We start from the raw sequence: 26,856 nt of genomic DNA, 5'->3' as shown, positions 1-26,856 counted from the left end.
GTGACTTGTTTCTGTTTTCTAAGAGGAGGGACTTACTGTTAAATGTAGAATATGTTCCTAAAGGTAACCAGAAGAAGCGGGTAGAGGATGTGGCGTAACAACCAGTGGTGATTACCTTGGAGGTGGGGGAGCCAGGCTCCAGTCTAGGTTTCCGCTCATCATCCTGTCATTCTGGGCAAATCACATAACATCCTCGTGCCTACCAGAAAATAAATCCCCGTTCAAAACGAGCCTTACCGCTTTGGTTTTCAGAGTGAGTTCGGCTTTCATCAGTATTCATTTCTAGGCGCTAACATTGAACATTCGCAGTGCTTACTATCTTTTCAATCAGAGATACCCTGTTTACCTTATTTTGTGTCAAAGCTTTCACTCGGCCAGGTAGCTCGAGGCCTCGTTCAAAGTGACTTCTAGGCACTCTTTCTAACCAGGGTTTGGTTGCAGGAGCCATAGCCAGAAGTGTTGAAAGCTGGGCTCATTGCCGCTGCTGTAAGTAATGGATGATACTGTTTTGTAAGCAGCGGTCGAAGTAAGTGATAATAGCTGCTCTGCAGCTCATGTCTTGTGTGAGAAGTGTAGAGTCACTAACGAACATGTTTAGAGATAGGGTGCACCATAACTTACATGTTACGCATGTTTTTTCCATACTGCATTTTTTCTTGCAACGTAGTTGACTGTGAGCAGCTCAGGACCAGTGATATTGTGACATTCTGCTGTGCCTTACCTCGCTTGTTATTTTTCAGTGGTGCTCGGTAGTCGTGAACTCTCCTTTCATGGATCTGTGTCACTGGTTTTCTGCTTATCCAATCCGGTGGATATCTCATTAGACATTGATAGTTTACGTGTGTTTTCTTCCTCAGCCTCCAAGCAGTACTAGCTGGAGTCCCAAAATACACGTACCAATGCATAGATGAAATGACCTGCAGAGCTTGGTTACAGGATAGGATTGCAAGTTACTGGAGTGTTAACATCAGGTTGCAAGGACTGGGGCATGGTTTCAGGTGATTTGCAACTAATGACCTCTTGGTCTGAAGGCTGGAATGGGAGTCAGGAAGAATGACTTACTGCTTATGGCTCGATGGGTGTGGGTGTGCAGTTCTTCAAGTCAAGTCTGCTTAAGCCAAGTTTATTTTACAGAAGGACAGGCTGGCAGGGTTAGAGTGTTGGTGCAGCCTGGTGTGAAGCTTTGAGTATGTGGAGACTACAGTATGTGCTAGCACCTGATTATGTGACAATTCCCTGAAATCAATGAACTCTTACATTGTTTGGAGATGGAGGTGGCTATCGTGGATCATTGGGTATGTTTCTTCATGTTTCACAGCATCCTTGCCTGGAAATCATGCTACAATGTTGCTGCAGCCGAAACCTTGTTACTTGGATTTATGATTTAATTTAGTAAAGAACAGTTGATTCCTAAGAGCTTGTTGAGGACAGTTTGTAAATGCAGAGAAGCAGTCTGAAAATCAATTTATGTTGAGAAACAAAATCATGTACATTTAAACTTGCGGTTTATCCTGTGAAGGAACAAGGAACATTCTCATGTCAGCACAATAGTTACACATGATAGGTATATATGATTATGCATAGTGTACATGGCATTCTTAGCAAGTGACATATTTGTTGCTAATGACAGGGACCACAACATATTAATACCTTTTAATTTTCCAGTGGCACAATTCTCAAGTAGAAACTAGACTTATCTTTATCAGAGAGTGCATAGTTACAAAGTTTTGAGATAGTTTTCGTACCAGTATGGAAGTGTTGATGACAGAGCTTGCCTCTTGGAAAGCTTCAGTTCCAGGTTCATATCAGAACACAGAGAGCTGGCTACAGAGATACAGATAAGGGGTATCCTTCCACTGCTAAGGTAAGATGAAGTACTTTCAAGGCATGTTGCTAAGATATTTGCTGTTCTTTGAGATATACTCTTCGGCCTGCAGGTGCCAGTGCCCAGCAGAATAGTGGTGGCTGTAGTTTCTGTTTTCTCTCTTACTCCATTTGTTTCCTTTTTCCTCTACTGGCACTCATATTGTCATTGTATCAAGTCATTGGAGTAGGTGGTGAGAGATGTAAGAGTGCCTCACTCCTGTTGGGTATAGAATACAATGCTAGTGCCTTCTGACAAATTGCTGCCTATCCACATTTTCATTCAATCTGAGCAATGGTGTATGACCCAACTCCCTCTTAGGTATCAAATGTTGTAACGAAGGGCTAGATGTGTGAACATTTGTAATAACAATTACCAAATAGCAATTTCTTTGCGAATTGCTATTTAGTAATCATTATTACTAATGTACTATGGAGAAATGTGGCCCTGATTTCCAAATAAATGATTCCTAGTCAGTCAAAAAAAGACCTACCTCATGAATATCAATGAGATAGGTCACAATTTGTGACACACTAGAATTTGCTGCAATCATAGGGATGGTGGCCTGTTCAGGTCAGCAGACCACCATGTCTGTGATTGCTTTTAAATAAGGAAATCTTTTGTTTTCCCAACGCAGCCCACTTTCATTTAAGGAAAATTGGATGTGTTTCAAAAGAAGAAACATTTAATTTCTATTTTTTAAGAGTAGGCAGTGGTATGTGGGCCCAGTGCCTGCTCTTATAAAATATTTTTTCAAACTTTCACAAAGGTGAAAGCATCCCATGGGGACCACATCTCATTTGCAAATAGATTGTAACCAACTTTTAATTGGTGGTAAAGTGAGAATGTTTTGGGGCCACCTTTTGATCACAAAACATTATTACATACCATTCAGATTCCCTATTTGGAAAGGATGCCCTGCACATGCCCCTTTCAAATAGCGATTCAGTTTTTGTTTGCAAATCCAAACTGAGATTCAGTAATACATTACGAAATCAAAATTTGATGTTTGTACATTACAAAATTAATGTTTGCAGTTGCTGAACGACCAGTTCTGTGGATCAGGACGTTTGTGATAGCAAAAATGCTTTGAACATCTAGCCCTAAGATTCAGCAGGAGGTCCGCTGAGCAAAGTCTGCAAATAATGTTTTATAGTCAGAATGTATAGCAGTAAAACAAGCAATGGGTAGTATGGTTAAAAGAGAATAATTTACCACCCAAAGAAGTGTGTCAGTGTCACTTACATATGTGGCGTTTCCCAATCATCAAGCTAAAGTCTCATTTATAAGGCATGAAAAGTGGTTCTGAAGTCACCATCACTGAGACACATCGTCAATTTCTTCAAGAGAGAGACTTGGAACAAAGCTTTCTTTATCTTCCTGGAAATGTTTTTCTTGAAAAAGAGGCCTATATTGACTGTGAAGTGCAAAGACTTTGAATGGTCTACCAGCTGGAGGCGTTTTGAAGGGGCTGGTGAAGCATGGTAGGGCTAGGTTTGAAAGCCAGGCTTGAATCTAGGATAGTTTGGGCTATTGACAAGCAGAAGGAATTTTGACTTTTCAAGGTTTAACTTCACAAAGTTAGTTGACAGCGAATAATGAATGAGTTTGAGGCAGGATATGAGTCTCCATATTTGTTTGTTTGAGCTTATTCTTAGATACATTGGGTATGATATCTGTGTCAATGGATCTTGATACTGTGCTTTGCAAGAATGAATCTGAGCTGTTTCATGCTGAGGCCTGGGGTACTCCCAGGAGGCAGGGAGTCGTATGATCTTGTTGAACCTACTAGTATGAACTGATGCCGGTTGGTGAGGTAAGATATGAACTTTTCAAGATAGTGCTTGAAAATTCCATCTATTTTTCCATCTGTGGACTGGTAAGTATAGGTAAGTAGAGGTACATGATTTTTTTTTTTTTTTTTTAAGTGGCATAGGGGGGCCTAACTTGGGGCCCCCTACATTCCACTGTGCCCAATGGACATGCCCAGGGAACAGAAGTCCGCTGGGCATAGCCATTGTGCAGGGGGACATGACTCCTGTCTTTGCTAAGACAGGAGTCATTTCCGTGGGGCTTGTGCATAAAAAAATGATGCTAGTCAGGTTAGAGTCAATATTTTTGACTCTAACCTGACTTGCGCCATTCTTTGACGCACAACCCCCAGTCTTCCCTACGCCTCCGCTGCCCGGTTAGCATAAATTATTTTGACGCTAACCAGGCCGCAGCGCCGGCTACCGTCATTCATTAAATATAAAGCCCGGCTGTTCCGTTGGAATGGCGGTAGCCGGCGTTAAACCTTTTGACGCAAACCTGCGCTACCGCAGGTTTGCTTCAAACAGTATAAATATGGGCCTTAGTCTTTTTCATGAATAGTCACATGTTCTTGTATTAAAGTTTTTCTACATTTGGAATGCACCACCAAGTGCTTTTTTGCTTCACTCTGAAGTCCAGAAATGAAGTTAGCATTACTCTTTAGAGATCTCTGCCCCCTCATTATCGTGACTTTCATTTCTTTAAGGATTTGAAGTATCCCAATCATTTTCTTCACACCTTTCTCCACTACCACTTGCAGTTGCTCTCTTTTCCTATTTAAGACATTCAGAACTACTTGGTGGTGGGTCCTTTCAAACCAAAGTCAGTAGAGTACTGTATTATTGCATTTCCTTGCATCCTCCTGTTTGACCTTCATTAATTCATTTTGTTCTCGTAGGTGCAGAATGGATTTTCCTTCAAAAGAGCCTATTTCTACATGTCACTCAGTTCCTGCTCCAATTATTCAATTTTCAATTCCCCACACTCAATTTTAGGTCTCATCTGAGACAGCACATGCGATTTCCCTTGCAAGGCATTTTGTTAGCTCACATTTTTGGCTGGCTTCATCCTCACTCTCATTTCCTTGCTTCTCTTTGGGCAGAGTGTGCCGGGTTCACTTCCTCTACATTTGTTTGCCTCTCTCCTGAAGCATGGGCCAAGTACAGCTTCTTTGCCTAGTGAGTGTGCTTATGTTGTTAGCTCTTCCTGGCCGGGCCACAGAGTGGTTTAGAGCATAGTGGGTGACCACCAAAATCCCCAAGCAAGGAATCACAAACCACAGAGACCCCTGACTGCCTGGCGAGGACCGCTAAGCTTTCAAAGCAACACATGCAACAGCAGCAAACACCATGCTCATGGCACCCGCTCAAGAAATGTTTTTATTTTTCAAGAATAAACTTGTATATTGGAGTTTATTCTTGAAAAACAAAACAATCTATGGCCCTGGCACAATAAGTTTTCTCTTTCCACTTTTTTGTTTTCTCTTTGTGTGTAGGTGCAATAGAGCAATTTCCCTGCCAAGAGCCAACATGCCCTGCATGGTGGCTCTGGGCAGCGAAATGTAGTGACGTAGGGCGACTGCCACTGTGGCCATTCTGGCCAAGTGGTGGTGAACAGGTCAGCAGATTAAGGGTTTTTGTCAGTGGAGCAGCTGAAAATCCACTGTGAAAAGCCTGCAGTTCTGCCACCTTAATTGGTCAGAAAAAACTAATTATGGTAGTTAACCTACACGTAATTAACCCTCTAAGTCCATTGAAATGATCAACAATTTGGGTGAGTTTAATGTCGTTATGAATGCCAATTTGTAGTTCATCTCTTTTTGTTAATGTGTTTATGCTTTTGATTCCAGCTGTTCGGGAACAATTACCCTCTTCTAGCTTCTCACTGATCTACTTTGTGCACTCATTTTCATCTTGATGGATTACCCTCACTATTAATCTTGCATTAGCTTTTGCCCACTGTTTTCAATGGTCGCCTAGTTTGATACTATTTCTCTTCAAATTATTTTTATGGTACTGTTTTTCAGAATTTCCTTCCCTCAGCTCTTCTTAATGTAAAGTTTGTTGTAGCTGGTCTGTGTTGTCCCAGTTTATGCCTTTACAACTTCTCTGTTATTTTAGTTCATTTGCTTGCACATAGCACCAAACCACATTGTGGTAGTTTTATTGCACTTCTCTCTGGTGAAGTGCTGGTGTTTAGAGCAACTCTCTCGTATCCCTGGTAGACGAATCGTAGAATTGATTCCTCTTAATATCACTCACTTGTCTTTATTTTATTTTCCTACTAATTATTCAGCCCCTTCAAATGCAAAGCTAGCTGCACTGTAGCATCATTTTCAACACATTTGTGTAATGGTACATACACAAAATTGTGGGAGCCTATTTATTTCTTGTGTAAGTAGTTCCATGTTTTTTTCATTTCTTCACATTATTCAGATGGGTTCCTCTCTTCCTTTAAACTACACTACTAATCTTCTTTCTTGTTCCTGTGTGTATTTTGGGAGGATTTATTTCTTCTGTGCTTCTTTTTATTTGCAGCAAGGTGTAGGAAACAATTAAAGGTACCCACATGGTGCATCATTTAGTGCGCTGATGTTGTTATCATGCTGGCTGCTCGTCCTTTTGCAAAGATGTTCCATCGGAACCTTGTGCTATACCACCTTACTCGAGTACTCTTTCCCTATGAGGACTAGGAATCAGGAACATTCCGCTTTTTTCCTTAAGGCCTCTGCATTGCCTACTTCTGAAAGGTTTTCAAGTAGTCATCTGGGTTCCAGGATGACTCATCCAGACTCTGGGTCACCAGCTGTACAGGAACCTGATGCTACTGGCCTAGACTGAGTCCAGCCTAACATTCTAGTCCAGCAACTAGTACACGGTCAGTTGGGGGATTCCATAATGTGGCCTCTGTGAGACCTCAGAATTCCTCAGATTCAACAGAGTGAAAATCCAGCAGCCATATAATATAAATGGGATCAGAACCTGAACTTCTGTGCATTGATGATCAGAGAGTTTTGAAACTGGCACTGCCACCAGTGTAAATTGTAGTGACACCCAATCTAAGATGAGATAGCAATTTCTATTGGTGGAACTTTGAAGGGCATGTTACAGGGAAGAAGTCATGCAAATATGTTTGAGTCTAAAATATGATTTCTATAGCTGGGAAAAAGATGCAACTCCGATTTTTGAGGTGGAGACATCACAAGGTAGCCATCACACATGCAAGTTCTACTTTCCCTTTAGTACTGTGACAATAGCAGCTGATGGGCAATATCCCAAGGCTTTTTAAGAAAAAATCTGTGCCTCAGTGCATATTTATTTTACAATCATTACACTGAGTTAAAAGATCTACCACTGTACAAAAAATGATTTTGAAGTTAGGGCACAAGCAGACATACTTTTCAAGAGGAACCATTTACCAAAGCTATATTTAAACCAGAAATTTGAACCGTGTCACCATGAGAGTACCAACTAACAATTTTGTGTGCGAGCTGACAATAAATAGGGTGTGTGCCTCTGCTTTTCACTCGCTGAAATCCCTCGGATAAATGTAAAAACTTCGGCTATTTACTTCGGCAAAAATGGCAACGAAGACTAAAAAAATACAGTACAACAATGATTCCCAAAAAATAACATGGCATTTAATCTTTAAAGAGTTCTGATCATGTGCAGATGAAAACAGTCTGGATTGTTTTTTAACTTGAAAAAAAATAATAAAAACATGCGCATGGCCTTTAGTTTTGAGAGCACACAGCTGTAAAGCCTGGCGCCTTCTCCGGGCTGGAAAGTTCCAAACATCACCGCTGCCACTGGTCTCACACGGATCATATCATCGTTAACATCTTCAGATTGTGCATGCTGTCATCCAGCTCACAGCAGAAGTTAATACGCATTCACCAGATGCACCCAGAGGCTTCTAGGTGGTGAGCGCCATAAAAAAACACAAATAAAAAAAAAAAAACTACAACAATACAGTTGTGCAAAAGGGTCTCCAAAAATAAAAGGGGGCAATGCTATGCTCTATGTATTATTACACGTTTGTGGATTTCTTCAAAACATTTCTACGCGCTATATATAGATTTCGTCCTTGGAGTGATAACTACTTCATTCTGTCAGGCGTTTCTAAGGGCACTTCCGGGCTCTCCCAGAGCTGCAGTCCATTAAGTCCTAGGCATGACGAGAAAGGGATTTCCTGGACTGCATTTGGTGAAAAAATAATAAATCTTTTAAAGCCACAATCGGGTGTTTTTGGGATCATAATCTTCTGCACCCAGGACCACCCCCAACTTAACCTTCTACTCTCAAGTGTCTTCCATGACTTAGGAGCAGGGGCTATCAAAATGAATGTTCCCTTTTGTGGTCCTTCTTTTGCAAGTTCTTTCCTGAAATAAAATGGAGTTGTGATTGTTTATATATTTATATATATATATATTTTTATGAGGCATTATCCTATAAATCTTTTAAAGTTGGCACAAGCAGGCCAGCGGGTCAGAACAGCATAGCTCTCTTCTTCATGTCGTTGCGTCTCCAGAGAGGTAACCTGTCAAATTCTTGTATCGTCATTCCAAATATCTCGTGGAAGACCTCAGGAGCCAGGTGGCGCTGCAGTTGGGGAGATGAAAAGAGAAGAAAAAAAGTTAACCAGATATCAACGTAACCCTCAAAAACCTTTTATTTTTTGTTGTTTCAAACACCAGAACTATGATCAATACTGTCATCATCACAGACTCTGGAGAATAAAGAACAGAGCATGCCATAGGACTCCAGAGTTTCACACACACGTGCAGAATGAATCAATTTTTTTTTTATTTGTATCTTGTTTACAGGGGATATTACCTAGCAGTTCAGACTGGACATCTTCTTTTGGAGCATGACCAAGCTGATGTGATAAGCTAATCCTGGTCTGGAGTGGCACGGGGAATTAATTGAGATTAGCTCAAGAACTCTGCCCATGACATTTATGTTTTTCTCAGGAAAGAACAAGTCACTTCCCTTCGATAACCCATCATCTGGTAAAGACAATATCTAGCTGCAGATTTCTTACGTTTTAATTTCCCAGGCCTCACACTGGATCCGGAAACTTTTGTGTGAGCGGTACCCCTGCTCGCTGTCAGGTGGCTTCGTTCAGTTCCGTGCGTCATCAGCGGCAGCCAGGAAGTGACGTGGTGGTCACCTACAGATGCCACCTAGGCGTGGAGGCGTCAGTTACATTTCGTGACTTTCCATGTCAGGAACGCAGAGCCATGAAGTAACCTGACAAGTGTGTGTCCAAACTAGAGCCCTAAAAGGGAAACAAACCTAGCCTTATAAATCTGTCCGCAGAGCGGGGAGACATGGGTGGGCCTGTAAGGAATCTACAGCTACATATTGTCTCTACCAGATAATGTGTAACCAAAGGTAAGTAACTTGTTCATCTGATAGAGACTTCAAGCTTCAGATTCCTCACCTTTGAATAGATACCCAAGCCACCCCATCCTGGCAGTGAGCCGCAGACAAATTTACCGAGACTATGAAGTCTTGCAGGACTGAACGGGCGAAATGCCCATCTATGTGGACTTGACTGTCCAGGCAGTAATGTTTAGCAAACATGTGCAGAGACGCCCACGTTGCTGCCTGGCAGATGTCCAGGACTGAAACTACATGAGCTAACACAGTGGTTGCAGCTTTTTCACTAGTGGAATGGGCCCTCAAGCCCTGAGGAGGCTGCTTTTTAGCCAGGGCATAGCAGATCGTGATACAGAGAATGACCCAGCGTGAAACGGTTTCTTTCTGTACCTCCCAACCTTTATTAGCTCCTACATAGCCCACGAAGAGTTGGTTGTCCACCCGGAACTCTTTTGTGCGGTCAAGGTAGAACGACAACGCTCTTTTGGGGTCCAGACAATGAAGTCTCTCCTCTTCTTTAGAGGGATGTGGAGGAGCGTAAAAGGTGGCAGGGTGACAAACTGTCCCAAATGGAATGGTGTCACCACTCTCGGGAGGAAAGAGGCCCAAGTGCGATGCACCACTTTGTCAGAGAACACATTAAGATAGGGAGGCTTAGATGATGAAGCCTGCAGCCCACTCACACCTGGGCAGATGTTATTTCCACTAAGGAGGCTGTAAACTGTGTACAGCGCACTACTCACCCGTTAGGGTCTCAAGGCGCTGTACGCATACTGCTGTGGAACCCCTCCTGGCTTTTCCCTGTGAGGTGCCCACTCCTGGGCAACCTCCAAGGTGAAGCCAGGCATCCCAGCGCTGTTGGGGCCGTTGTGGAGATTAAGCAAGCTATTGCCCAGAGTTACAGAGTGGGACCCATAAATTAGATTAGGCACCGATGCGAGAATGATCAGGTCCAAGGAAATTGAGCCCAAGACCCGCCGAGGCGGGAATTGAACCCTGGTCCCGGGCCAGATTTCTGCATCAGGGTCTGCCGCACTAACCATTGAGCCACACTTCTCCACTTGAGCCACACTTCTCCAGAGGCTGTCTTGATGGTAAGCAGCCAGAGGGGACTATTGTGTAGCGGCTCAACAGGAGCACACATAAGGTAAGTGGGAACCAGGTTCATGTCCCACTGAGGCATAATGAAGGGCGAAGGGGGAAACATATGTACAAGCTCCTTGAGAAACCTATTTACAATAGGGGACTTAAATGAAGAGGGTTGGTCAGGCATCCATAGGAAGGTGGATAGAGCAGAGAAATAACCCTTGAGAGCGATCAGGGCAGCGCCCTGCTGGGCAAGGGTAAGACTGAAGAGTAGAATATCAGAAAAAGAGGCAGAAAGAGGGTCGGTGGACTTTTCTGTACAATACTTTACAAACCTTGGCCATCTGCAGATGTATACCATTTTGGTGGAGGAACGCTTGCCACCAAGATAATGTTGCAGACTTTGGGAGGAAGATCAAACACTATCAACTGTTGCTGCTCAATCTCTATGCAAGGAGGCGGAGAGTTGACAGGTTCAGGTGGAGGACCCTCCCCTGCTGCTGCGATAGACGATTCTCCCAAAGGGGCAGCCTGATCTGAGGATCAATGCTCATTTTCAGAAGCTCGGGATACCAGACTCTCTGTGGCAGGTCTGGAGCCACAAGAATGACTTGTGCCCGGTCATTCCTGATCTTCTTGACAACTCTGGGCAGAAGTGGTATGGGTGGAAAGGCATAGAGGAGGCCTGAACTCCACCTCCATGAAAAGCGTCTCAGAGGGATAGCCACCTTGAAAACTCCAGCGCGTAGTCCTGCTGACTTGTGCGTTCTCTTCGGAGGTGAACAGATCTAACCAAGGCTCTCCCCACTGCTGGAAGAGTATTTGCGCCACCTCGGTATGGAGATGCCACTCATGATCAGCTAGGCATCAATGGCCGAGTTCTTCTGCCCTGGTGTTCAGAGAACCTGCCAGGTGTTACACCTCCAGGGTTAAGCCCTGCTGTTTCAGCCATGACCAGAGACACAGGGCCTCTTGACAAAGGTCCACAACCCCACCCCGCCCAGCTTGTTTCAGTACCACATAGCGGTGGTGTTGTCCGTGAACACCTGCACTAACTTCTCCATGACAGGGAGAAGAAATGCTTTTTCTTCTCTCGCAGATGGCTGCCCCACCCCAGGAGACACCCCTCACACTACTGTCGGGTCTGGTTGGGGAAGGGAAAGGAGTCTGCCTTTGACCCAATCGCGGTTCGTAAGCCACCACTGCAGATCTTTTGCAGTTCCCTTTGAGATCTGGACCTTGTTGGAGAGATTTCCCTAATGCTGCGCCCACTGGAACTTCAGGTCTCACTGCAGAGCTCGCATATGTCATTTGGCTTGATTCACCAACAGAATGCAGGAGGCCATGAGGCCCAGCAGCCTCAGAGTCATTCTCACCGAAATCCAGAATAGAGGCCGAAACATCGGTATCATAACCTGAATATCCTGGACTCGCTGCTCAGGAGGATAAGCCCCAAGACCTTGAGATGCTCCAGCAACGAGTCTGCCTTCTCTCCGATGAGACAAGTCCGGTTGAAGGGCATTTCCATGAGGCTGGACTGGACCTCCCCTGAAAAGCCAGATGTTCTAAGCCAGGGGTGGCACCTCAAGGAAAATGCTCTGCCCAGCGAGTCAGTCGTGTCCAAACTACACCTAATGGTGAACTTCGCTGCATCCCTCCCATCTTTCACTGCTTGCGAGAGGACGACCCAGGCCTCCTCAGAGACCTGTGGCAGCACTTGTACAACTGTATCACACAAGGTATGGGAATAACAGCCCAACAGGCATGGAGTGTTCGCAGACCACAAAGCTGGGCTGGTGGGAGAATATATTTTCTCACCTAAGCTATCCAGCCTATAGGATTTCCTGTCCAGGGGAGCGGCAGGGAATGCGCCATGGGAAGTTGAGGCTTGGACTACCAAGCTATCCCGGATGGGGTGTTGGGTGAGAAAGCTAAGATCACCCAGGGCAGGGTGATGGCAGTGGGCAATTGTCTCATTTACAGGAGCCCCTGTGCTGGGCTTGGACCAAGTTCCCAGCAGGACATCAGTCAGTGCTTCATTGAAGGGCAATAGGAGTTCAGATGAGGAAGCCCTAGGCTGAAGCACTTCCATCAAGAGGTTAGTCTTGACCGTCACAGAAGTAAGTTTGAGATCAAGGACATTTGCTTCCCTCTTCACCACCATTGCGTAAGATGCTCCCTCCTCTGTAACCACAGTAGGTGGAGAGAGCAAGCCAGTATCCGACGAGGTGTCTAGTTCACTGGCTTCTCATTGTTCCTCTCATACCAGTCCGAAGAAGTTGGGGTATCTAACTGGTATTCTAAAGGGTCCAGTGACCCCTCCCCTTCTTCCCCCATGCCTGGCTGCTCCAGGAAATGCTTAGGCAATGAACTAGGACAAATGGGCCCTGCCGGCCAGTCTGGATCCAAGATGGGTTTTGCGAGACCCCATCGGAGCCGAGGTTGAAGCCGCTGGTGTGGAACCTAATAGGGCCTCCTCTGACCCCACAGGGTCCGAAGGCACTCTGGAAGGGTCGATACACTAAATTACGCAGTACATGGCCTCATAGAAGTCTACGATTCACATGCGGGTCACTCTAGGTCCCGGAAATGGAGGGAGGTGTGGAGTCAGACCTAACAAAGGGTTCGCAGAACCGCGCCTGGAACGCCGGTGTTCTCCACTCGTTGCATCGGCCAACAGACAAGGCGTAGTCTGCTTAGACTTCTTCTTCTTGTGTCTCTTCTCCGAGTGTCCCGAGGACCTCGAGTGCGAGGAAGAGGACGTAAGGCTCCTGGAGTGGTGCCACAGCCTTCTTTTTGATTCGGACCAAGACCTCCTAGGAGTTGCACAAACTGTTGTCGACCAACTGGCTGCAAGCAGCTTTAGGGACCTCTCCCTCCAAGCTTTCGGCACCATGGCCCGGTAGTCCGAGCATGACTTTGAATCATGGTCACGCTCAAGACACCACAAGCCACCAAGTCCAGGTCAGTTACCAATATGACACAGTGAAAGGCGCCACACGGCTTGAAACATGCCTTCCTAGAAGACATCCTTAGACACACTTCCAAAAATAGTAGACAAAAAGAAAAAAAACTGTCAAAAAAAAGACAGAGGGGTAGCTCTCCTTCGGATCAGCGCTAACTGGAACGGAAAGAAAAGAACTGACGTCTGCGCTCCTAGGTAGCACCTATATAGGCGACAGTGATGTCACTTCTAGCACCAATGACGCAGACGACGACGTGTGAAACTGCATTAAGCCACCCGATGACTCACGGTGGTACTGCTCACGCAAAAGTTTCCAGATCCAGTCTGATGCCTGGGAAATTCAAAGGTAAGGAATCAGCAGCTAGAAGTCTCTATCAGATATGCCCCACATGCAGACAGCTATGCCCAGACATGGTCATGTGATTGCTGTACTACACGAGTCAAGCTGCACTGCAATAATATGACGCAGGCTGCAACCAGTTTGGGCTTCATTTTATGTAGAGGGGACATGGCCAGTAGTTCAAGATCTATTGTTCATACTGGAGCAGGACCAAGGTTGATTTTCATAAAGTTAGTATCTGTCCTGAGTGGCACACCAAGTAAAAATATTGGATTGTAAAACAGCCATGAGTAATTAAGAAAATAAGAAACAATACAAGATCACGAGGACCCTTTTACGCCCTTTGTTGTCTATCCAACAAACATCAAAAGAATCCTCTTACTCAGTATATTCACATAAACTCTAAGGAGCAACGAATTGGGTATTTTCCACTGATGATTTAAGTCTAAGACACTGTCTCCTATAACTGCTAGAGTTAGACAGATACATTATCAGATATTATGTGTGGGATGTTGAAGGCCCCGTGAGAAGAAAAGAATTACAGGGGAAATCAATAATTCCTCTCCTTATTCCTTTAGTTATTCCAGATTTCCCCCAGTCTACATCTACTACTGGCAGGTGGAATGTACGGGTGAAAGACAACTGATCCATTGAGTTACAACAGGTTTCATAATCATTCCAATAGGGATGCTAATTTACATTACCTGCCTCATCATAAATACATGGGACCTCGTAATCGGGCCCTCATTCAGCACCTCCAGGATTTGCCTTTTAAGAAATATATGTTACAGAAAGTACAACTCACTGTATTTGCAAATGCTAATCCTACAAATTGTTAGGATGCTTTACTGCACCCACGTGCAGAGAGTCTCTCCAACCTCCATCCTCCTCCTCCTTAGAGGTGCCTTCACGGGGTGCAATGACTGTGTAATACTGCTGTGTGGCACACCGTCTGTGTGCCTCACAACAGCATCTCTGCGTCTATGTTCAGATCTGTAATACAGCACAGGCTCAAAAGTAAAAAGTTCCTTCATGTGCGTGGTGCCATGCCCCTATGTAATTGAAGGAGTGCCCCATTGTGACTCTGCTGCTCCTTCTACAATACCAATGTGTCCCAGGACCAAGAAAAGCAAACACAAAATCCTGTTGATCGCCCAGGGGACTTTTTGTAATAATGCCCTGATAAGAATATTTTTTGGAAACTGACATGGTCGTGGGTAGCCTAAGGCAATTTAGGCAGGATTACAACCGGAAAAACAGCTTGTGTATAACTTAATCCACCACTCCTGAAGAATCAAAATGAACACTGGATCCTGTGATAAAAGCCACATTTCTAGTACGATGAAGAAATACTCAAAACAGCACATAAAAGGATACCAAAATGGCGAATCGTTTAAAGCTCAAATCCAGAGAGAAGTGGCTGAAATATTTAATTATATACACACTGATAGAGAGGGAGAGAAGGAATGTGTGTAGGAAAAATCCATTCCAATTTCTAAAGAAAATCAAGATTGTGCAGATGGTGGAATGTTTCTGTGCAACAGTAAGCTAATAAACTAGTATGTGAAGGATGGGGAGATTGGGAAGTAATAGAAGTACATTATTTTTCAAAGAAAGAGAAGTGACAACATATAATAGCCTCTCAATATTAATGAACCATACAAAGCTGTAGGAAAATACCACTGTTGGCATGGTTATTCCCTAACCTTTTGCCTTTGGTTGATGCTAGTCATAAATGAAAGTGTGCTGGGACCCTGCTAACCAGGCCCCAGCATCAGTGTTCTTTCCATAAAACTGTACCTTTGTCTCCACAATTGGCACAGCCCTGGCACACAGATAAGTTCCTTGTAAATGGAACCCCTGGTACCAAGGGCCCTTTGGCCAGGGAAGGTCTTTAAAGGGTGCAGCATGTATTATGCCACCCTAGGGACCCCTCACTCAGCACATGCACACTGCCTCACAGCTTGTGTGTGCTGGTGGGGAGAAAAAGACTAAGTCGACATTTCATTCCCCTCAGGGTGCCATGCCCACAACCCACTGCCTATGGCATAGGTAAGTCACCCCTCTAGCAGGCCTTACAGCCATAAGGCAGGGTGCACTATACCACAGGTGAGGGCATAGCTGCATGAGCACTATGCCCCTACAGTATCTAAGCCAATTCTTAGACATTGTAAGTGCAGGGTAGCCATAAAGAGTATATGGTCTGGGAGAATGTCAAACACGAACTCCACGGTTCCATAATGACTACACTGAATACTGGGAAGTTTGGTATCAAACTTCTCAGCACAATAAATCCACACTGATGCCAGTGTGAGATTTATTGATAAATGCACTCAGAGGGCATCTTAGAGATGCCCTCTGCATGCCAGACCAACTGCTAGTGCAAGGCTGAGTGGTCACTGCCAGCCTGCCACTTCCAGACTAGTTTCTGGCCACATGGGGTGAGTGCCTTTGTGCACTCTGTGACCAGGAACAAAGCCTTTCCTGGGTGGAGGTGCCTCACACCTCCCCCTGCAGGAACTGTAACACCTGGCGGTGAACCTCAAAGGGTCAAGCCTGGTGTTACAACGCCCCAGGGTACTCCAGCTAGTGGAGACGCCCGCCCCGCTGGACACAGCCCCCACTTTTGGTGGCAAGTCCGGAGGAGATAATGAGAAGGAGGAGTCACCCTCCAGCCAGGACAGTCCCTAAGGTGTCCAGAGCTGAGGTGACCCCTTCCTTACAAAATCCTCCATCTTGCTTTGGAGGATTTAGCCGAAGAGGATTAGGGATGGGGCCCCCTCCCCAAAGGGAGGAGGAACAAGGAGGGTGTAGCCACCCTCAGGGACAGTAGCCATCAGCTACTGCCCTCCAGCCTTAACCACACCCCTAAATTTAGTATTTAGGGGCAGCCCTGAACCCAGAAAATCAAATTCCTGATGACCTGAACAAGAAGAAGGACTGTTGACCTGAAAACCCCGCATAGAAGAAAGAGACAACAACTGCTTTGGTCCCAGCCCTACAGGCCTGTCTCCAGATTCAAAGAACCTGCAACAGCGACGCATCCAGCGGGACCAGCGACCTCTGCCGACTCAAGGAACTGGTCTGCAACCAAAAGGACCAAGAAACGCCCGTGGACAGCATCTCTTTCCAAAGCAACAAGAAGAAACGATCTTTAAAGGGACTGTCACCTCACTCCCGAAGCGCGAGTCCCCAACACTCTGCACCCGACGCCCCCGGCCCGTGTCCAGAGAAACCAACACTACAGCGAGGACCCCCAGGTGAATCCCACGGCGTGTCCACCCTGAGGCGACCTCCCTGCACCCCCACAGCAACACCTGCAGAGAGAATCCAGAGGCTCCCTCTGACCGCGACTGGCCGGTAGCAAAGAACCAGACGCCTGGAAGAAGCACCCAGGCCCGAGAGGAATCAACTACCGGTGCAGGAGTGACCAGCAGGCTGCCCTCATCTTTGCCCAGTTGGTGGCTGGCCCTAGAAGCCCCCATGTGCCCTGCCTGCATCGCCAGAGTGACCCCCAGGTCCCTCCATTGATTTCAACACAAAGCCCAACACCTTTTTTGCACACTGCATCCGGCTGCCCTTGTGCCGCTGAGGGTGTATTTTGTGTGCCTGTTTGGGACTCTCCCAGTGCTCTACAAAACCCCCCTGGTCTGCTCCCCGAGGATGCAGGTAGTTACCTGCTAGCAGACTGGAACCGGAGCACCCCTACGCCTATGTTATTTGGGCCCCTCTTTGACCTCTGCACCTGACCGGCCCTGTGTTGCTGTTGCTGGGTGTTTGGGGTTGACTTGAACCCCCAATGGTGGGCTGCCTATGCCCCGGAGACTGAACTTGTAAGTGCTTTACTTACCTGACAAACTAACCTTCACTTCACCCCCCCCCCCCCCCCTCCCCCGGAACTGTTGAATTTTGCACTGTGCCCACTTTTAAAATAGCTTATTGCCATTTTATGCCAAACTGTGTACATTACTGTTTTACTTCAAAGTTGTATATATACATATGCCAAGTACCTTACAATTTATGTACTTATTTGAATTCTGAATCTTGTGGTTCAAAAATAAATTAAGAAAAGAATATTTTTCTATATAAAAACCTATTGGCCTGGAGTTAATTCTTTGAGTGTGTGTTCTCATTTTTGCCTGTGTGTGTACAACAAATGCTTAACACTACCTTCTGATATGCCTAACTGCTCGACCACACTACCACAAATAGAGCATTAGTATTATCTATTATTGCCACTATCAACCTCTAAGGAGAACCCCTGGACTCTGTACACACTATCTCTCACTTTGAGATAGTACATACAGAGCCAACTTCCTAAAATAGCTATACGGCATGATGTAACCCAGAGTACAGAATGGCCAGAAAATCAAGTGCTAGTTTCACAATTCTTGTACATTTTTGGGGTATGAACCTGTTTCCCTCAAAAGTGGTGCACTGTGCAGCTGCCAGGTTCTCTCACCTCAAGTCTGGTTCTGTCCACGTCTCGAAGATGTTTATTGCGCCCCCTGTTGGTTACCATGAGCATCTGGTATGGATAAATCTGTGATAAATAGAATGGGAAACAGAGAGAAATATGTTTTCAAGCATACTGCAAGTAACTAAAGACACTGCACAAGTAGGCTCTATATTATACTAGCATGTTTTTTAAAAGGGTCACAATAGACCTGCGCCTATGCAGCTGACTCAGCAGCCATATATGCTACCTTTTAGAGCAATATGAGGAGCAATGGCAGTCATTATTTACAGTGGGTTCAATTCACAATCTATTTTCACATCTAGGTGCATAAATAAGTACTATTACAAGGGCAAAATCCAGTCCTGGAGTTATAACGTCTAGAATGGTGACATTTTTGCCCTTGTAAATCAATGAAGTTACATTTTTGTGGGTACAAAATTACATTTGATCTACGGATTCCATATGAGACCTAACACTTCTACCTTCTGCTTGAATATGGTGGCTCTTGTCTACTCACTGCAGCAAATGTTCAAGGTCCCAGTCACAGAATTATTTGTAAACCTAAGTGACAGATGCTCACAAGGCCCCATTTGTGCCTTCTAAAGGTAATCTATTCAGAGAAGCCGGAGGGAAGATCAGCTTGCCTGGTGAGTGGATATTATGTAGTTGTAAGAATGGTAACGACGTGTGAAATAGGTGTTTCCAGGCAAAGGATGGGGAAAGTGTTACATTTGAAACATGAAGGCAGAAAATAGGATCCAGTGTAAGTAATTTACTGTTTAGATGGGGCTTTTATTGCGGGAGCAATGAAAATATACAATAAATACAATTATGACTCCAACTACCACACAACCCTTTACAAGCATCAACATTTAACTTGGTTCAGACTAGCTCTCCAATGCAGTTACGTTTTGCAACCTTTCAGTTTTTCGTTGTTCATGTAATCCTCCATTTTCACCTTCAGTCCTCCATCAAGCTGTCTTAGTTTGAAGAAATGAATGCTAGTCCTACCTCCAAATTTGTTTAAAGCCACTATTGGATGGGTTTAGATCCTGGTCTGTATCCCCTCTGTAACTCATAAGTTGAAACTCCACTAACGTTGTTATGAGTTGTATATATGAGGAAAGTATCTTCCAAAGCCCTCCTCTACTCAAGTTCACCTTTGAATAACTGTATATGAACTGTGGTCTATTGTCTCACAGAATTTCTCCGGGAATCCCTTTTGTACAGAAAATTCAATTATAACATCTGTTGTGACTAACCCCACTATTTTGCCCCCTGGCTATTTTGATAAATAGTCTATTAGAATAAAGCCAAAAAGCTCCTGACGTGAAACTACTTACAAACGATCACTTACATTTATGCCCAATGTCCTCCAAGACCCTTCAGAGGTTCGACAGGTTGAACCTCCAAAACACAAGCTCTGGTTCTTCAAACTACATTCCTGGACCCATTTGCTGCCAGTGTCATCCACTGCAGGCTACCATGCATACCCCTGTACTTGTCTCTTTGTATATGACATATCAATGTGTTCTTCAAGGTGACATTTAAATGGTTTTAGTTGTCCTTCGGTACCCTCAAATAGCCCTTCAACTTGCATTCAACTTTAGTTTCTTCAGGCAAACCACATCTGATAAACCCATCTCCATTTCAGTAAACCACTCTGACTCAGTCACAGGACCCACAATGTTCACTCCTGTTTTGACAGTGATATCATTAGTTATGAAGGCTACTCCACACTCCACTCCTTCCTCACATGTCCCCAAATGACCAGGCTCCACTTATGAGGGAAGTCTGGACAGGCAAACCCAAATGGATTTTTTTAGCAGCTAGGTGCTCAAATAAGCTGCAGGGTAGCTGCCACTCTGGCTAATTTATTTGTTAATGTGAGAAGTCGTTGCTCATGGAGGGAAGAAACATTAATTAGAGGTTTGTGCATAGTTTTCATAAAGCGTTTGTGCCCCGTACAAACACTCATAAAAGCTCAGCAGCCCACGTGCAAGCAAGTAGTTCTCCATCTATTACAGAATGATTCTGTTCTTCTGAGTTCCCAGTTATGGATACATAAGATAAAATCCATTATTTACTCTTATCATACTGCATACGTACTGTCATAATCTCACAGTTAACTTGCATACACCCGAACAGAGCATTCTTTTCCAATCTCAAATGTTTCATAGCATGGTGCAAGCACTATTTTCCTCCTGAGTATTCAAAGCTAGCTTTTGGTCCCCTGACCCCTAACAGATCTTTATGGGTTTTCATCAAGCTTCTCCAAGGTTATTTTTTCTAATCACAGCCCCCCACAGACTTGCCATAGAACTCTGTCAGGCTCATCAATGAAGACAGGTTTTTTTCTTTCGAGGTACAGGTGCTTCTGAGATGGCCCTAAACAGGTTTTGCTTAGGCCCTATTCCAACCATTTGTATACAGTGTCTAAGGGTTTCTACTTTATTCCTGTTAAAGCTGCATGTGGAAAGTTTCAAGGCTAGCCCTTTCTTTTCTAAAATACCAAGAGCCTTCTCAAGATTATAATTGTGTTCTTCCTTGTCATACACAAAAATGCCACCCTGAAAAAAACACCACACAAGGTATGCCTTCTAGATTTTACTTCATTAGTCACCAACGTAGCACTGGTAAGTTCAAAAGGCATTCTGCCTAATTAAAACATTCCCGCCATAGTGACAAAAGCTGTTGAATGCTTAAATTGGCCAGCCGAAACCACCTCGTGGTAGGTGCCACCCAAATCTGAAGTAGAGAAAACCATAGCACCTGCATGGGTAGATACAATAAGGTAATGGGTGGCAGTCCACCCAAATTAACTCATTGACGCTGTTTACGGAAAGTTCTAACTCTCCTGGTCTTTTTAACAAAATAATCAATGTGCAAACCTTTGGTGAAGACTATACAGGTTCAATGATTTTCTTCTTGCACAGATCACTAAAAAGTTCCTTTAACTTTTACTTGCCTGTTAGCAGTACATTTCTCACCCTCTATGTCACAAGAACAGCATTCTCTTTGAAAATAACAAAATATTGAAAACCATTGTATTTATCTCAATCCTCAATGAAAACCTTTTGAACTTAAGGGCCTGAGTTAGGCGGACAAGTTACTCTTGTTATAAATGTTGTAGCCTACCATGCCCATTCAACTCTTGTTCTACCTGCCTCATTTAGAGCTGGGAAGACTCTAAGCTCTCTGTCATTGGAGCTCCTAATGACTCTACTGACAGAAAACTTCTGCAGATGGTGTAGGGGCCATCAGCGAAAGGGCATTTCACCACCCACCTATTTAAGGTGGTTTTTTTCTGTTCGACACTGCCTGGCAGTGAGGTACAGAAAATAAAACATTTTTTTTCGCAAACAAGTTTCCACTTTGGAAGTTTGTTTCTGAAAAACAAAAAAAGCTGCAAGTGTGGTGAAAAGCCATCAAAACCAGTGGTGGCCGTCCGCCAACTTTCTTGTTTTCCACAGTTAATATGATTACTAAGAAGTAGGAGGGGAAATGAACAGAAAGAGTGAGCCTTTAACCGGAAGAAATTGTCTTTCTATTGTTCTGGAACCCAATTGTCTGTGAGAAATTTCAAGAGCTACCCTGCAGTAGATAAGACTTGTGCTAAGTGCAGGAAGAAAGCCGTTTTGTGATAGTCTGAAAGAACTTTAGCAATGTTAAATATGGTAACTGATGAGGGTGACGATGAATCTCACTGTTAAAACCCCATGAGTGCATGGGACTGCATGAGTGCATGGGAGTGCAAATGACTTACAGAATTCATAGTTAACATTGATGGGAAAGATATTTAATATGAGTACATAGTATATCATTATACATAAATAGTGGATAAGCTATGAAATTGCAGAAAATTATGTAAGACTTATAAATGCGGGGTACACAGAGCACAGAATTAAACGCTGAGGTTACTTTTGGGCAGATATAGACTTTAAGGAGAGGCATACCAAAGGGAAGTCATAAATGGCTAATAAAGTGGAAGGAATCTTAGTTGGCCTCACAAATAAGAGATAAGAATTAATATGGACCCGAGGGCTCACCCCCACCCCCTCTGTTTACCTAACAACTATTCCATCACTGCATTCCAAGCTCATTAGCACACAAATGTGGTGAATGGCAATGCTGGGAGAAGTTACACAGTCAAAACTAGGTATTCACTAACAATCCAATTGAAGTTCCTATCAAATCTATGTTAGAGCAAGTGTTCATTTTGTGTACGAAATCGTCCTATACCCTCACGTACTTAACGGTGTGTAGGGGCAAAAAGTTCTCGACAAAGAAAAAATATTTAACATGTGGAGAAAACAATCAAGGAAAATATGCATTACTCACAAAAATATAAATAAAATGATTGTGCGGAAACGGCTAAGGGAAAGGGGTCTAGGTCTGGAAATCTATGACTTAGAGGTTTTCTAACAGCATGATTTTTGATTGTTGAAATTCTAAAAAAAGCTAATCTACAAAAAATGACTGGTGCAAATCTATGACTCATACATTAACAGATTTTATTGAATCAGACAAGTGTTCACAATATTGAGCTTAAGTGCCATTTTGCCAGAAGCGGGGCTGTGCTGTTCACTAAAAAAGGCAGATGTCCTCTCTGCAGTACTCTGATTGGCTACCTCATTTAGGGGGTCTGAAAGCAGTGTTTCTTATGGCAGAGCCACTGCCGGGTGGCACAGAAGCTATCCGTTTGGCAGTACCAATGCTAGAGGAAATGGGATGGGAGGGGCTGCCCAATTTAGGGTGGCGCTTTGAAATCATTCCCACATGCGTACTTCTGACGGCCACCAAGGAAATAATATGGTCTGGTGCAAAAAAGACTTCCTGAAATGCCCCTATGTGCTGGAGGAAATCACCTAATTTGCTACGTGTGTGACAATTCTGAAGAAAGACTTTAACTTTGCATGTCTATCTTCTCAAAAAGCATAAATAAAGGAAGGCCAACGATGCTGGAATAGTGGAACACCTGCAGTAACACATCATTTTTTCCCAATTCTGCTCCCACCAAGTGCAGCCTAAGATTATATTAACCCCCAATCTTCTTTATCTTTGTCCAGACACACATTGTTCGCTGTACATGGCTGGGAAACAGGTCACAATCCTTCATAAAAGGAAGTATTCTCCCTGTGGCAGTGGCAGAAAGGCCTTCAACTTGTGACAGACTCTCAGTCTTGCCCTTTACAATTCATTGGAAGAAGGCAAGCAGACTTCAGTGCACTCCTTTAAATTAGCCCGCTACAGAACACTTGCCTTTGGCTCCAACATATTTGGCATTGATACACCTCTGTCCATCTTCTTCATTGGAACTTGGCCGTCAGGAAGTGACTGAGTGCAAAAAGCAAACACATTAGTGTAAGAAACAAACTCTGCAAGAAGCCGTCAACAGGTTCTTCAATAAAAGAGGGTAATCAGTTGGAAGGCATCTACTTACATCAAAACAACGGTGCAGACACTACCATCCCAGCATGCCCACGTTTTAAAAGTTTTTTTAATTGTAGCTTAGTAATTCGTTGAAACACAAAAACATGACATAGGACTTACACCATATACGAAATGCGTATGGATATGAAGAATAATGCCATACAGTTGGGGAGGGTGGGGATAAGGAGTAGAGCAGAGCATAGCAACAACACAATATTAATACGAGCAAAGAGAGCAGTCAACCACATTTACTCTTTAATATTTTAACAGGCAGCAAGACCTACATATTCCACAAGCATATCCTAACAAATAGTAAATTGTAGATATAAAAAAAATGTTCATGTGGACAAATAAAGATAAAATTTATGTGTGCCCTGAAATAGTAGTACCACGCTCTTCGGGTCCGAGGGCGCGTGAGTGGTATGTTATATACGATATGTAATGTGTTGGTAAGAATTATTCAATGCATTGGGCCTTGGCACATTTAGTCAGTGAGATATGACCACATTTCTGTATCTGTTGGAAGGCAACAGCATTTTCCTCCTCTTCCAACCACTTATACAATTCTCTGTTGCAAGTTTTACATGAAGCTGAGCGGGAGGATTTCCAGTTTGGCGCACTGAGGTGCTTGCTTAATTCAGAGCAAAGTGTATCATCCGGACTTGGTATTGGTACGTGCTGGAACGTGATATCACACCAGAAGAAAAAGTTTAGGGTCACCATTTAAATTAACATTATTTACTGCACAGATATTAGATCTATGGTGAGTCTCAAATCTATTTAATATGGGACAATCCCAAAACATACGTAGGAGTGTAGCCCCAGGGGATTAGCACTTAGGACAGAATGATGAGGTCTGGGGGAGCATTTTATGCAAGGGGATCAATTAAGTGCGATAAGCGACAATATTTTGTATGACCTTGAATCGGGAGTTTCTGAAACTAATTTGGTGTAAGCTAATATCTGAGTCCATTGTTTTTTTAGATAAGATAATGTAAATATCAGTCTTCCAAATCTCTTTTATGCTGGAAAAATCAAAACCTGTCGTTTGTGTAAGTGCAACATAAAGGGGGTCATTCTGACCCTGGCGGAAAATACCACCAGGGCCGGGGTCGGCGGTAGCACCGCCAACAGGCTGGCGGTGCACCGCCGGGCATTCTGACCGCGGCGGTACAGCCGCGGCCAGAAGCGGAAAGCCGGCGGTGTACCGCCGACTTTCCGCTGCCCATGGGAATCCGCCATGGCGGCGCAGCTTGCTGCGCCGCCATGGGGATTGTGGCACCCCATACCGCCATCCAGTTCCTGGTGGTTCACCCACCAGGAACAGGATGGCGGTATGGGGTGTCGTGGGGCCCCTGGGGGCCCCTGCAGTGCCCATGCCGATGGCATGGGCACTGCAGGGGCCCCCGTAAGAGGGCCCCACAAAGAATTTCAGTGTCTGCTTTGCAGACACTGAAATTCGCGACGGGTGCAACTGCACCCGTCGCACCTTCCCACTCCGCCGGCTCCATTCTGAGCCGGCTTCCTCGTGGGAAGGGTGTTTCCCGCTGGGCTGGCGGGCGGCCTTTTGGCGGTCGCCCGCCAGCCCAGTGGGAAACCCAGAATGACCGCCGCGGTCTTTTGACCGCGGTACGGTCTTCTGGCGGTTCCCGCTTGGCGGGCGGCTCCCACCGCCCGCCAAGCTTAGAATCAGGGCCAAAGTTCGGTGTCTGTTTTTCTTGTAGTTTCTAGTGTCAACAGAGAATCCAGGATCTGGCGTATTTCATGTGGTGCGTTGTGGAGGTCAGACACTTTTGAGTGTATTAGTCACTGTAAAACATGTAGAAACTCCGCAGAATGGATAGAGGAATGCTACTGCAGGGTTTAGAAAGTGTGATATCCCTGATCTGTAAACAAGTTTCTCAGTGTAAAGATACCTGCCTCCCTCCATATCTGCTGATCAGAGGGCGAGAATAAACCCCGAAGATGTGGGAGGAGCCACACGGACAATGTGGGTTAGAATGTAATTCGAGTGGTCGTTTTATGGATCACTCTGCTCCAGCAGTGGCTGTTTACCCCCATTTGGAGGTCACCCCATAATCCAATGTATTCCTTGGCTAGGACCGGCTGAAATACAGGTTAGCCCCCAAGTAGAGCCCAAAGTCTCTCAACCTCCTTCAGTGTCGACAACCAACCTCACCAACTAAAACAGGACCTCCAAGCTGTAAGATTCGAATTTGGCCTGTCAATCATTTCTGATCCATGGAGGAGTAGAGCCTTGCAAGAGTCAGTTTATGCTGCTTACCGGTTCCACAAGAAGTCTGGAGAAGGGAGACAACGTTGAGCAATAGCTGGCCAGGTAAACGCAGTGAAATAGTTGCAGAACCAAGGGAGGATGATCATCTTGGAAATGGCAATTCTGCTCATTATCGGTAATGAGAGTAGTCACCAAAAACGTAACAATACCTTTGTGTTCGCCAACAAGTTGTATAAGTTGCCTTCAATTGCATTTACACCTTACTTAAACAAATTCACCTCCCAGTGTCCTGGCAAAAGGGGGAACCGCCAGGGAGCTGTGACATCAAAGGGCTTTAAGAGGACGAGACAAGATTTAGAGTTACTTTGAAGACCTGATAGAGGACAGAAGCTCTGTATAATGAATAACACAGCTGGGAGAGAGATCACCACATCACGTATGTAAAGAAAGATGTCATCCGCAAATAAAGATATGACATGCAGGGATCCTACACAACTAATGCTCTGTTCATCTGCTGCCTGCCTTAACACTTCCAATGGCTCCATATCTTAAAAGAAAATGATGGAAACTAGCGGGCAACCCAGTCTCTGTCTCGTACCCCATTTCACCACAAGTTGTCTGGAGATAAAGCCACGTGTTATAGCCCTGGCAAGAGGACTTGTATAAAGTAGGTGAATCCATTTTATCAGCCCAGGTCCTAAGCCCATTCTGACCAATACTGTGAACATGAAGTTCCACTTGAGTCAAGATGTCAATCAATATTTTGAAAGTTTGAAGCAGTACTCCTACGGGGAACGAATCCGGATTGGTCCAGATCGGCCAATCTGGGTAGTCGGGACAGCAGGTCTGATTTGCAAGGATTTTGCTCGACACTTTACAATCCGTGTTGGGCATTGCACATGGGCAGTACATGGCCATATTCGATGTATCCAAATCATGTTTAAGTAACGGTGTTTGGAGCCCTTTCCTCAGGGTGGCCAGTAGCCCACCCTTTTAAAAGGTTTCCACGTAAACATAGTGCCAGGCAGGGCACCAAGCAGGCCCCATGCATCTTAGAAAATTTGGACAGAAAACTGTCTGTACCCAGGAGCTATTTCTTTGATTGCCCTGCATGATTCAGCCAATGTAAGAGACGTGATAATAGACTTGTCTTATTCTTGGATAAGGGTGGCCAGTGGTAGGTGGCTTAGAAAGTCTGTTATCTCCAGGATAGTAATTTCATTGGGGGACCTGTGTAATTCTGAGTAATAGCTGTGTTATGCTTAATTGATCTGAAT

General features: G+C 44.6%; 1 protein-coding gene across 1 annotated transcript in view; it reads right to left on the bottom strand.

Moving 5' to 3' along the window:
• Positions 1 to 7,294: 7,294 nt before the first annotated feature.
• ABLIM1 (actin binding LIM protein 1) overlaps positions 7,295 to 26,856 on the bottom strand; it is a 786,962-nt gene continuing 767,400 nt past the window's right edge. Inside the window, exons 20-22 of the mRNA XM_069239305.1 lie at positions 23,173 to 23,247; positions 17,914 to 17,994; positions 7,295 to 8,277 (exon numbers count right to left, since the gene is read on the bottom strand). Coding sequence (XP_069095406.1) covers positions 8,164 to 8,277; positions 17,914 to 17,994; positions 23,173 to 23,247 — 270 coding nt within the window. The 3' untranslated portion in view covers positions 7,295 to 8,163. The remainder of the gene's footprint in view (positions 8,278 to 17,913; positions 17,995 to 23,172; positions 23,248 to 26,856) is intronic.

Source organism: Pleurodeles waltl, chromosome 6 (assembly GCF_031143425.1).
Source record: "Pleurodeles waltl isolate 20211129_DDA chromosome 6, aPleWal1.hap1.20221129, whole genome shotgun sequence".
NCBI classification, from domain to species: Eukaryota; Metazoa; Chordata; class Amphibia; order Caudata; family Salamandridae; genus Pleurodeles; species Pleurodeles waltl.
This window is presented reverse-complemented; position numbering and strand designations above follow the sequence as displayed.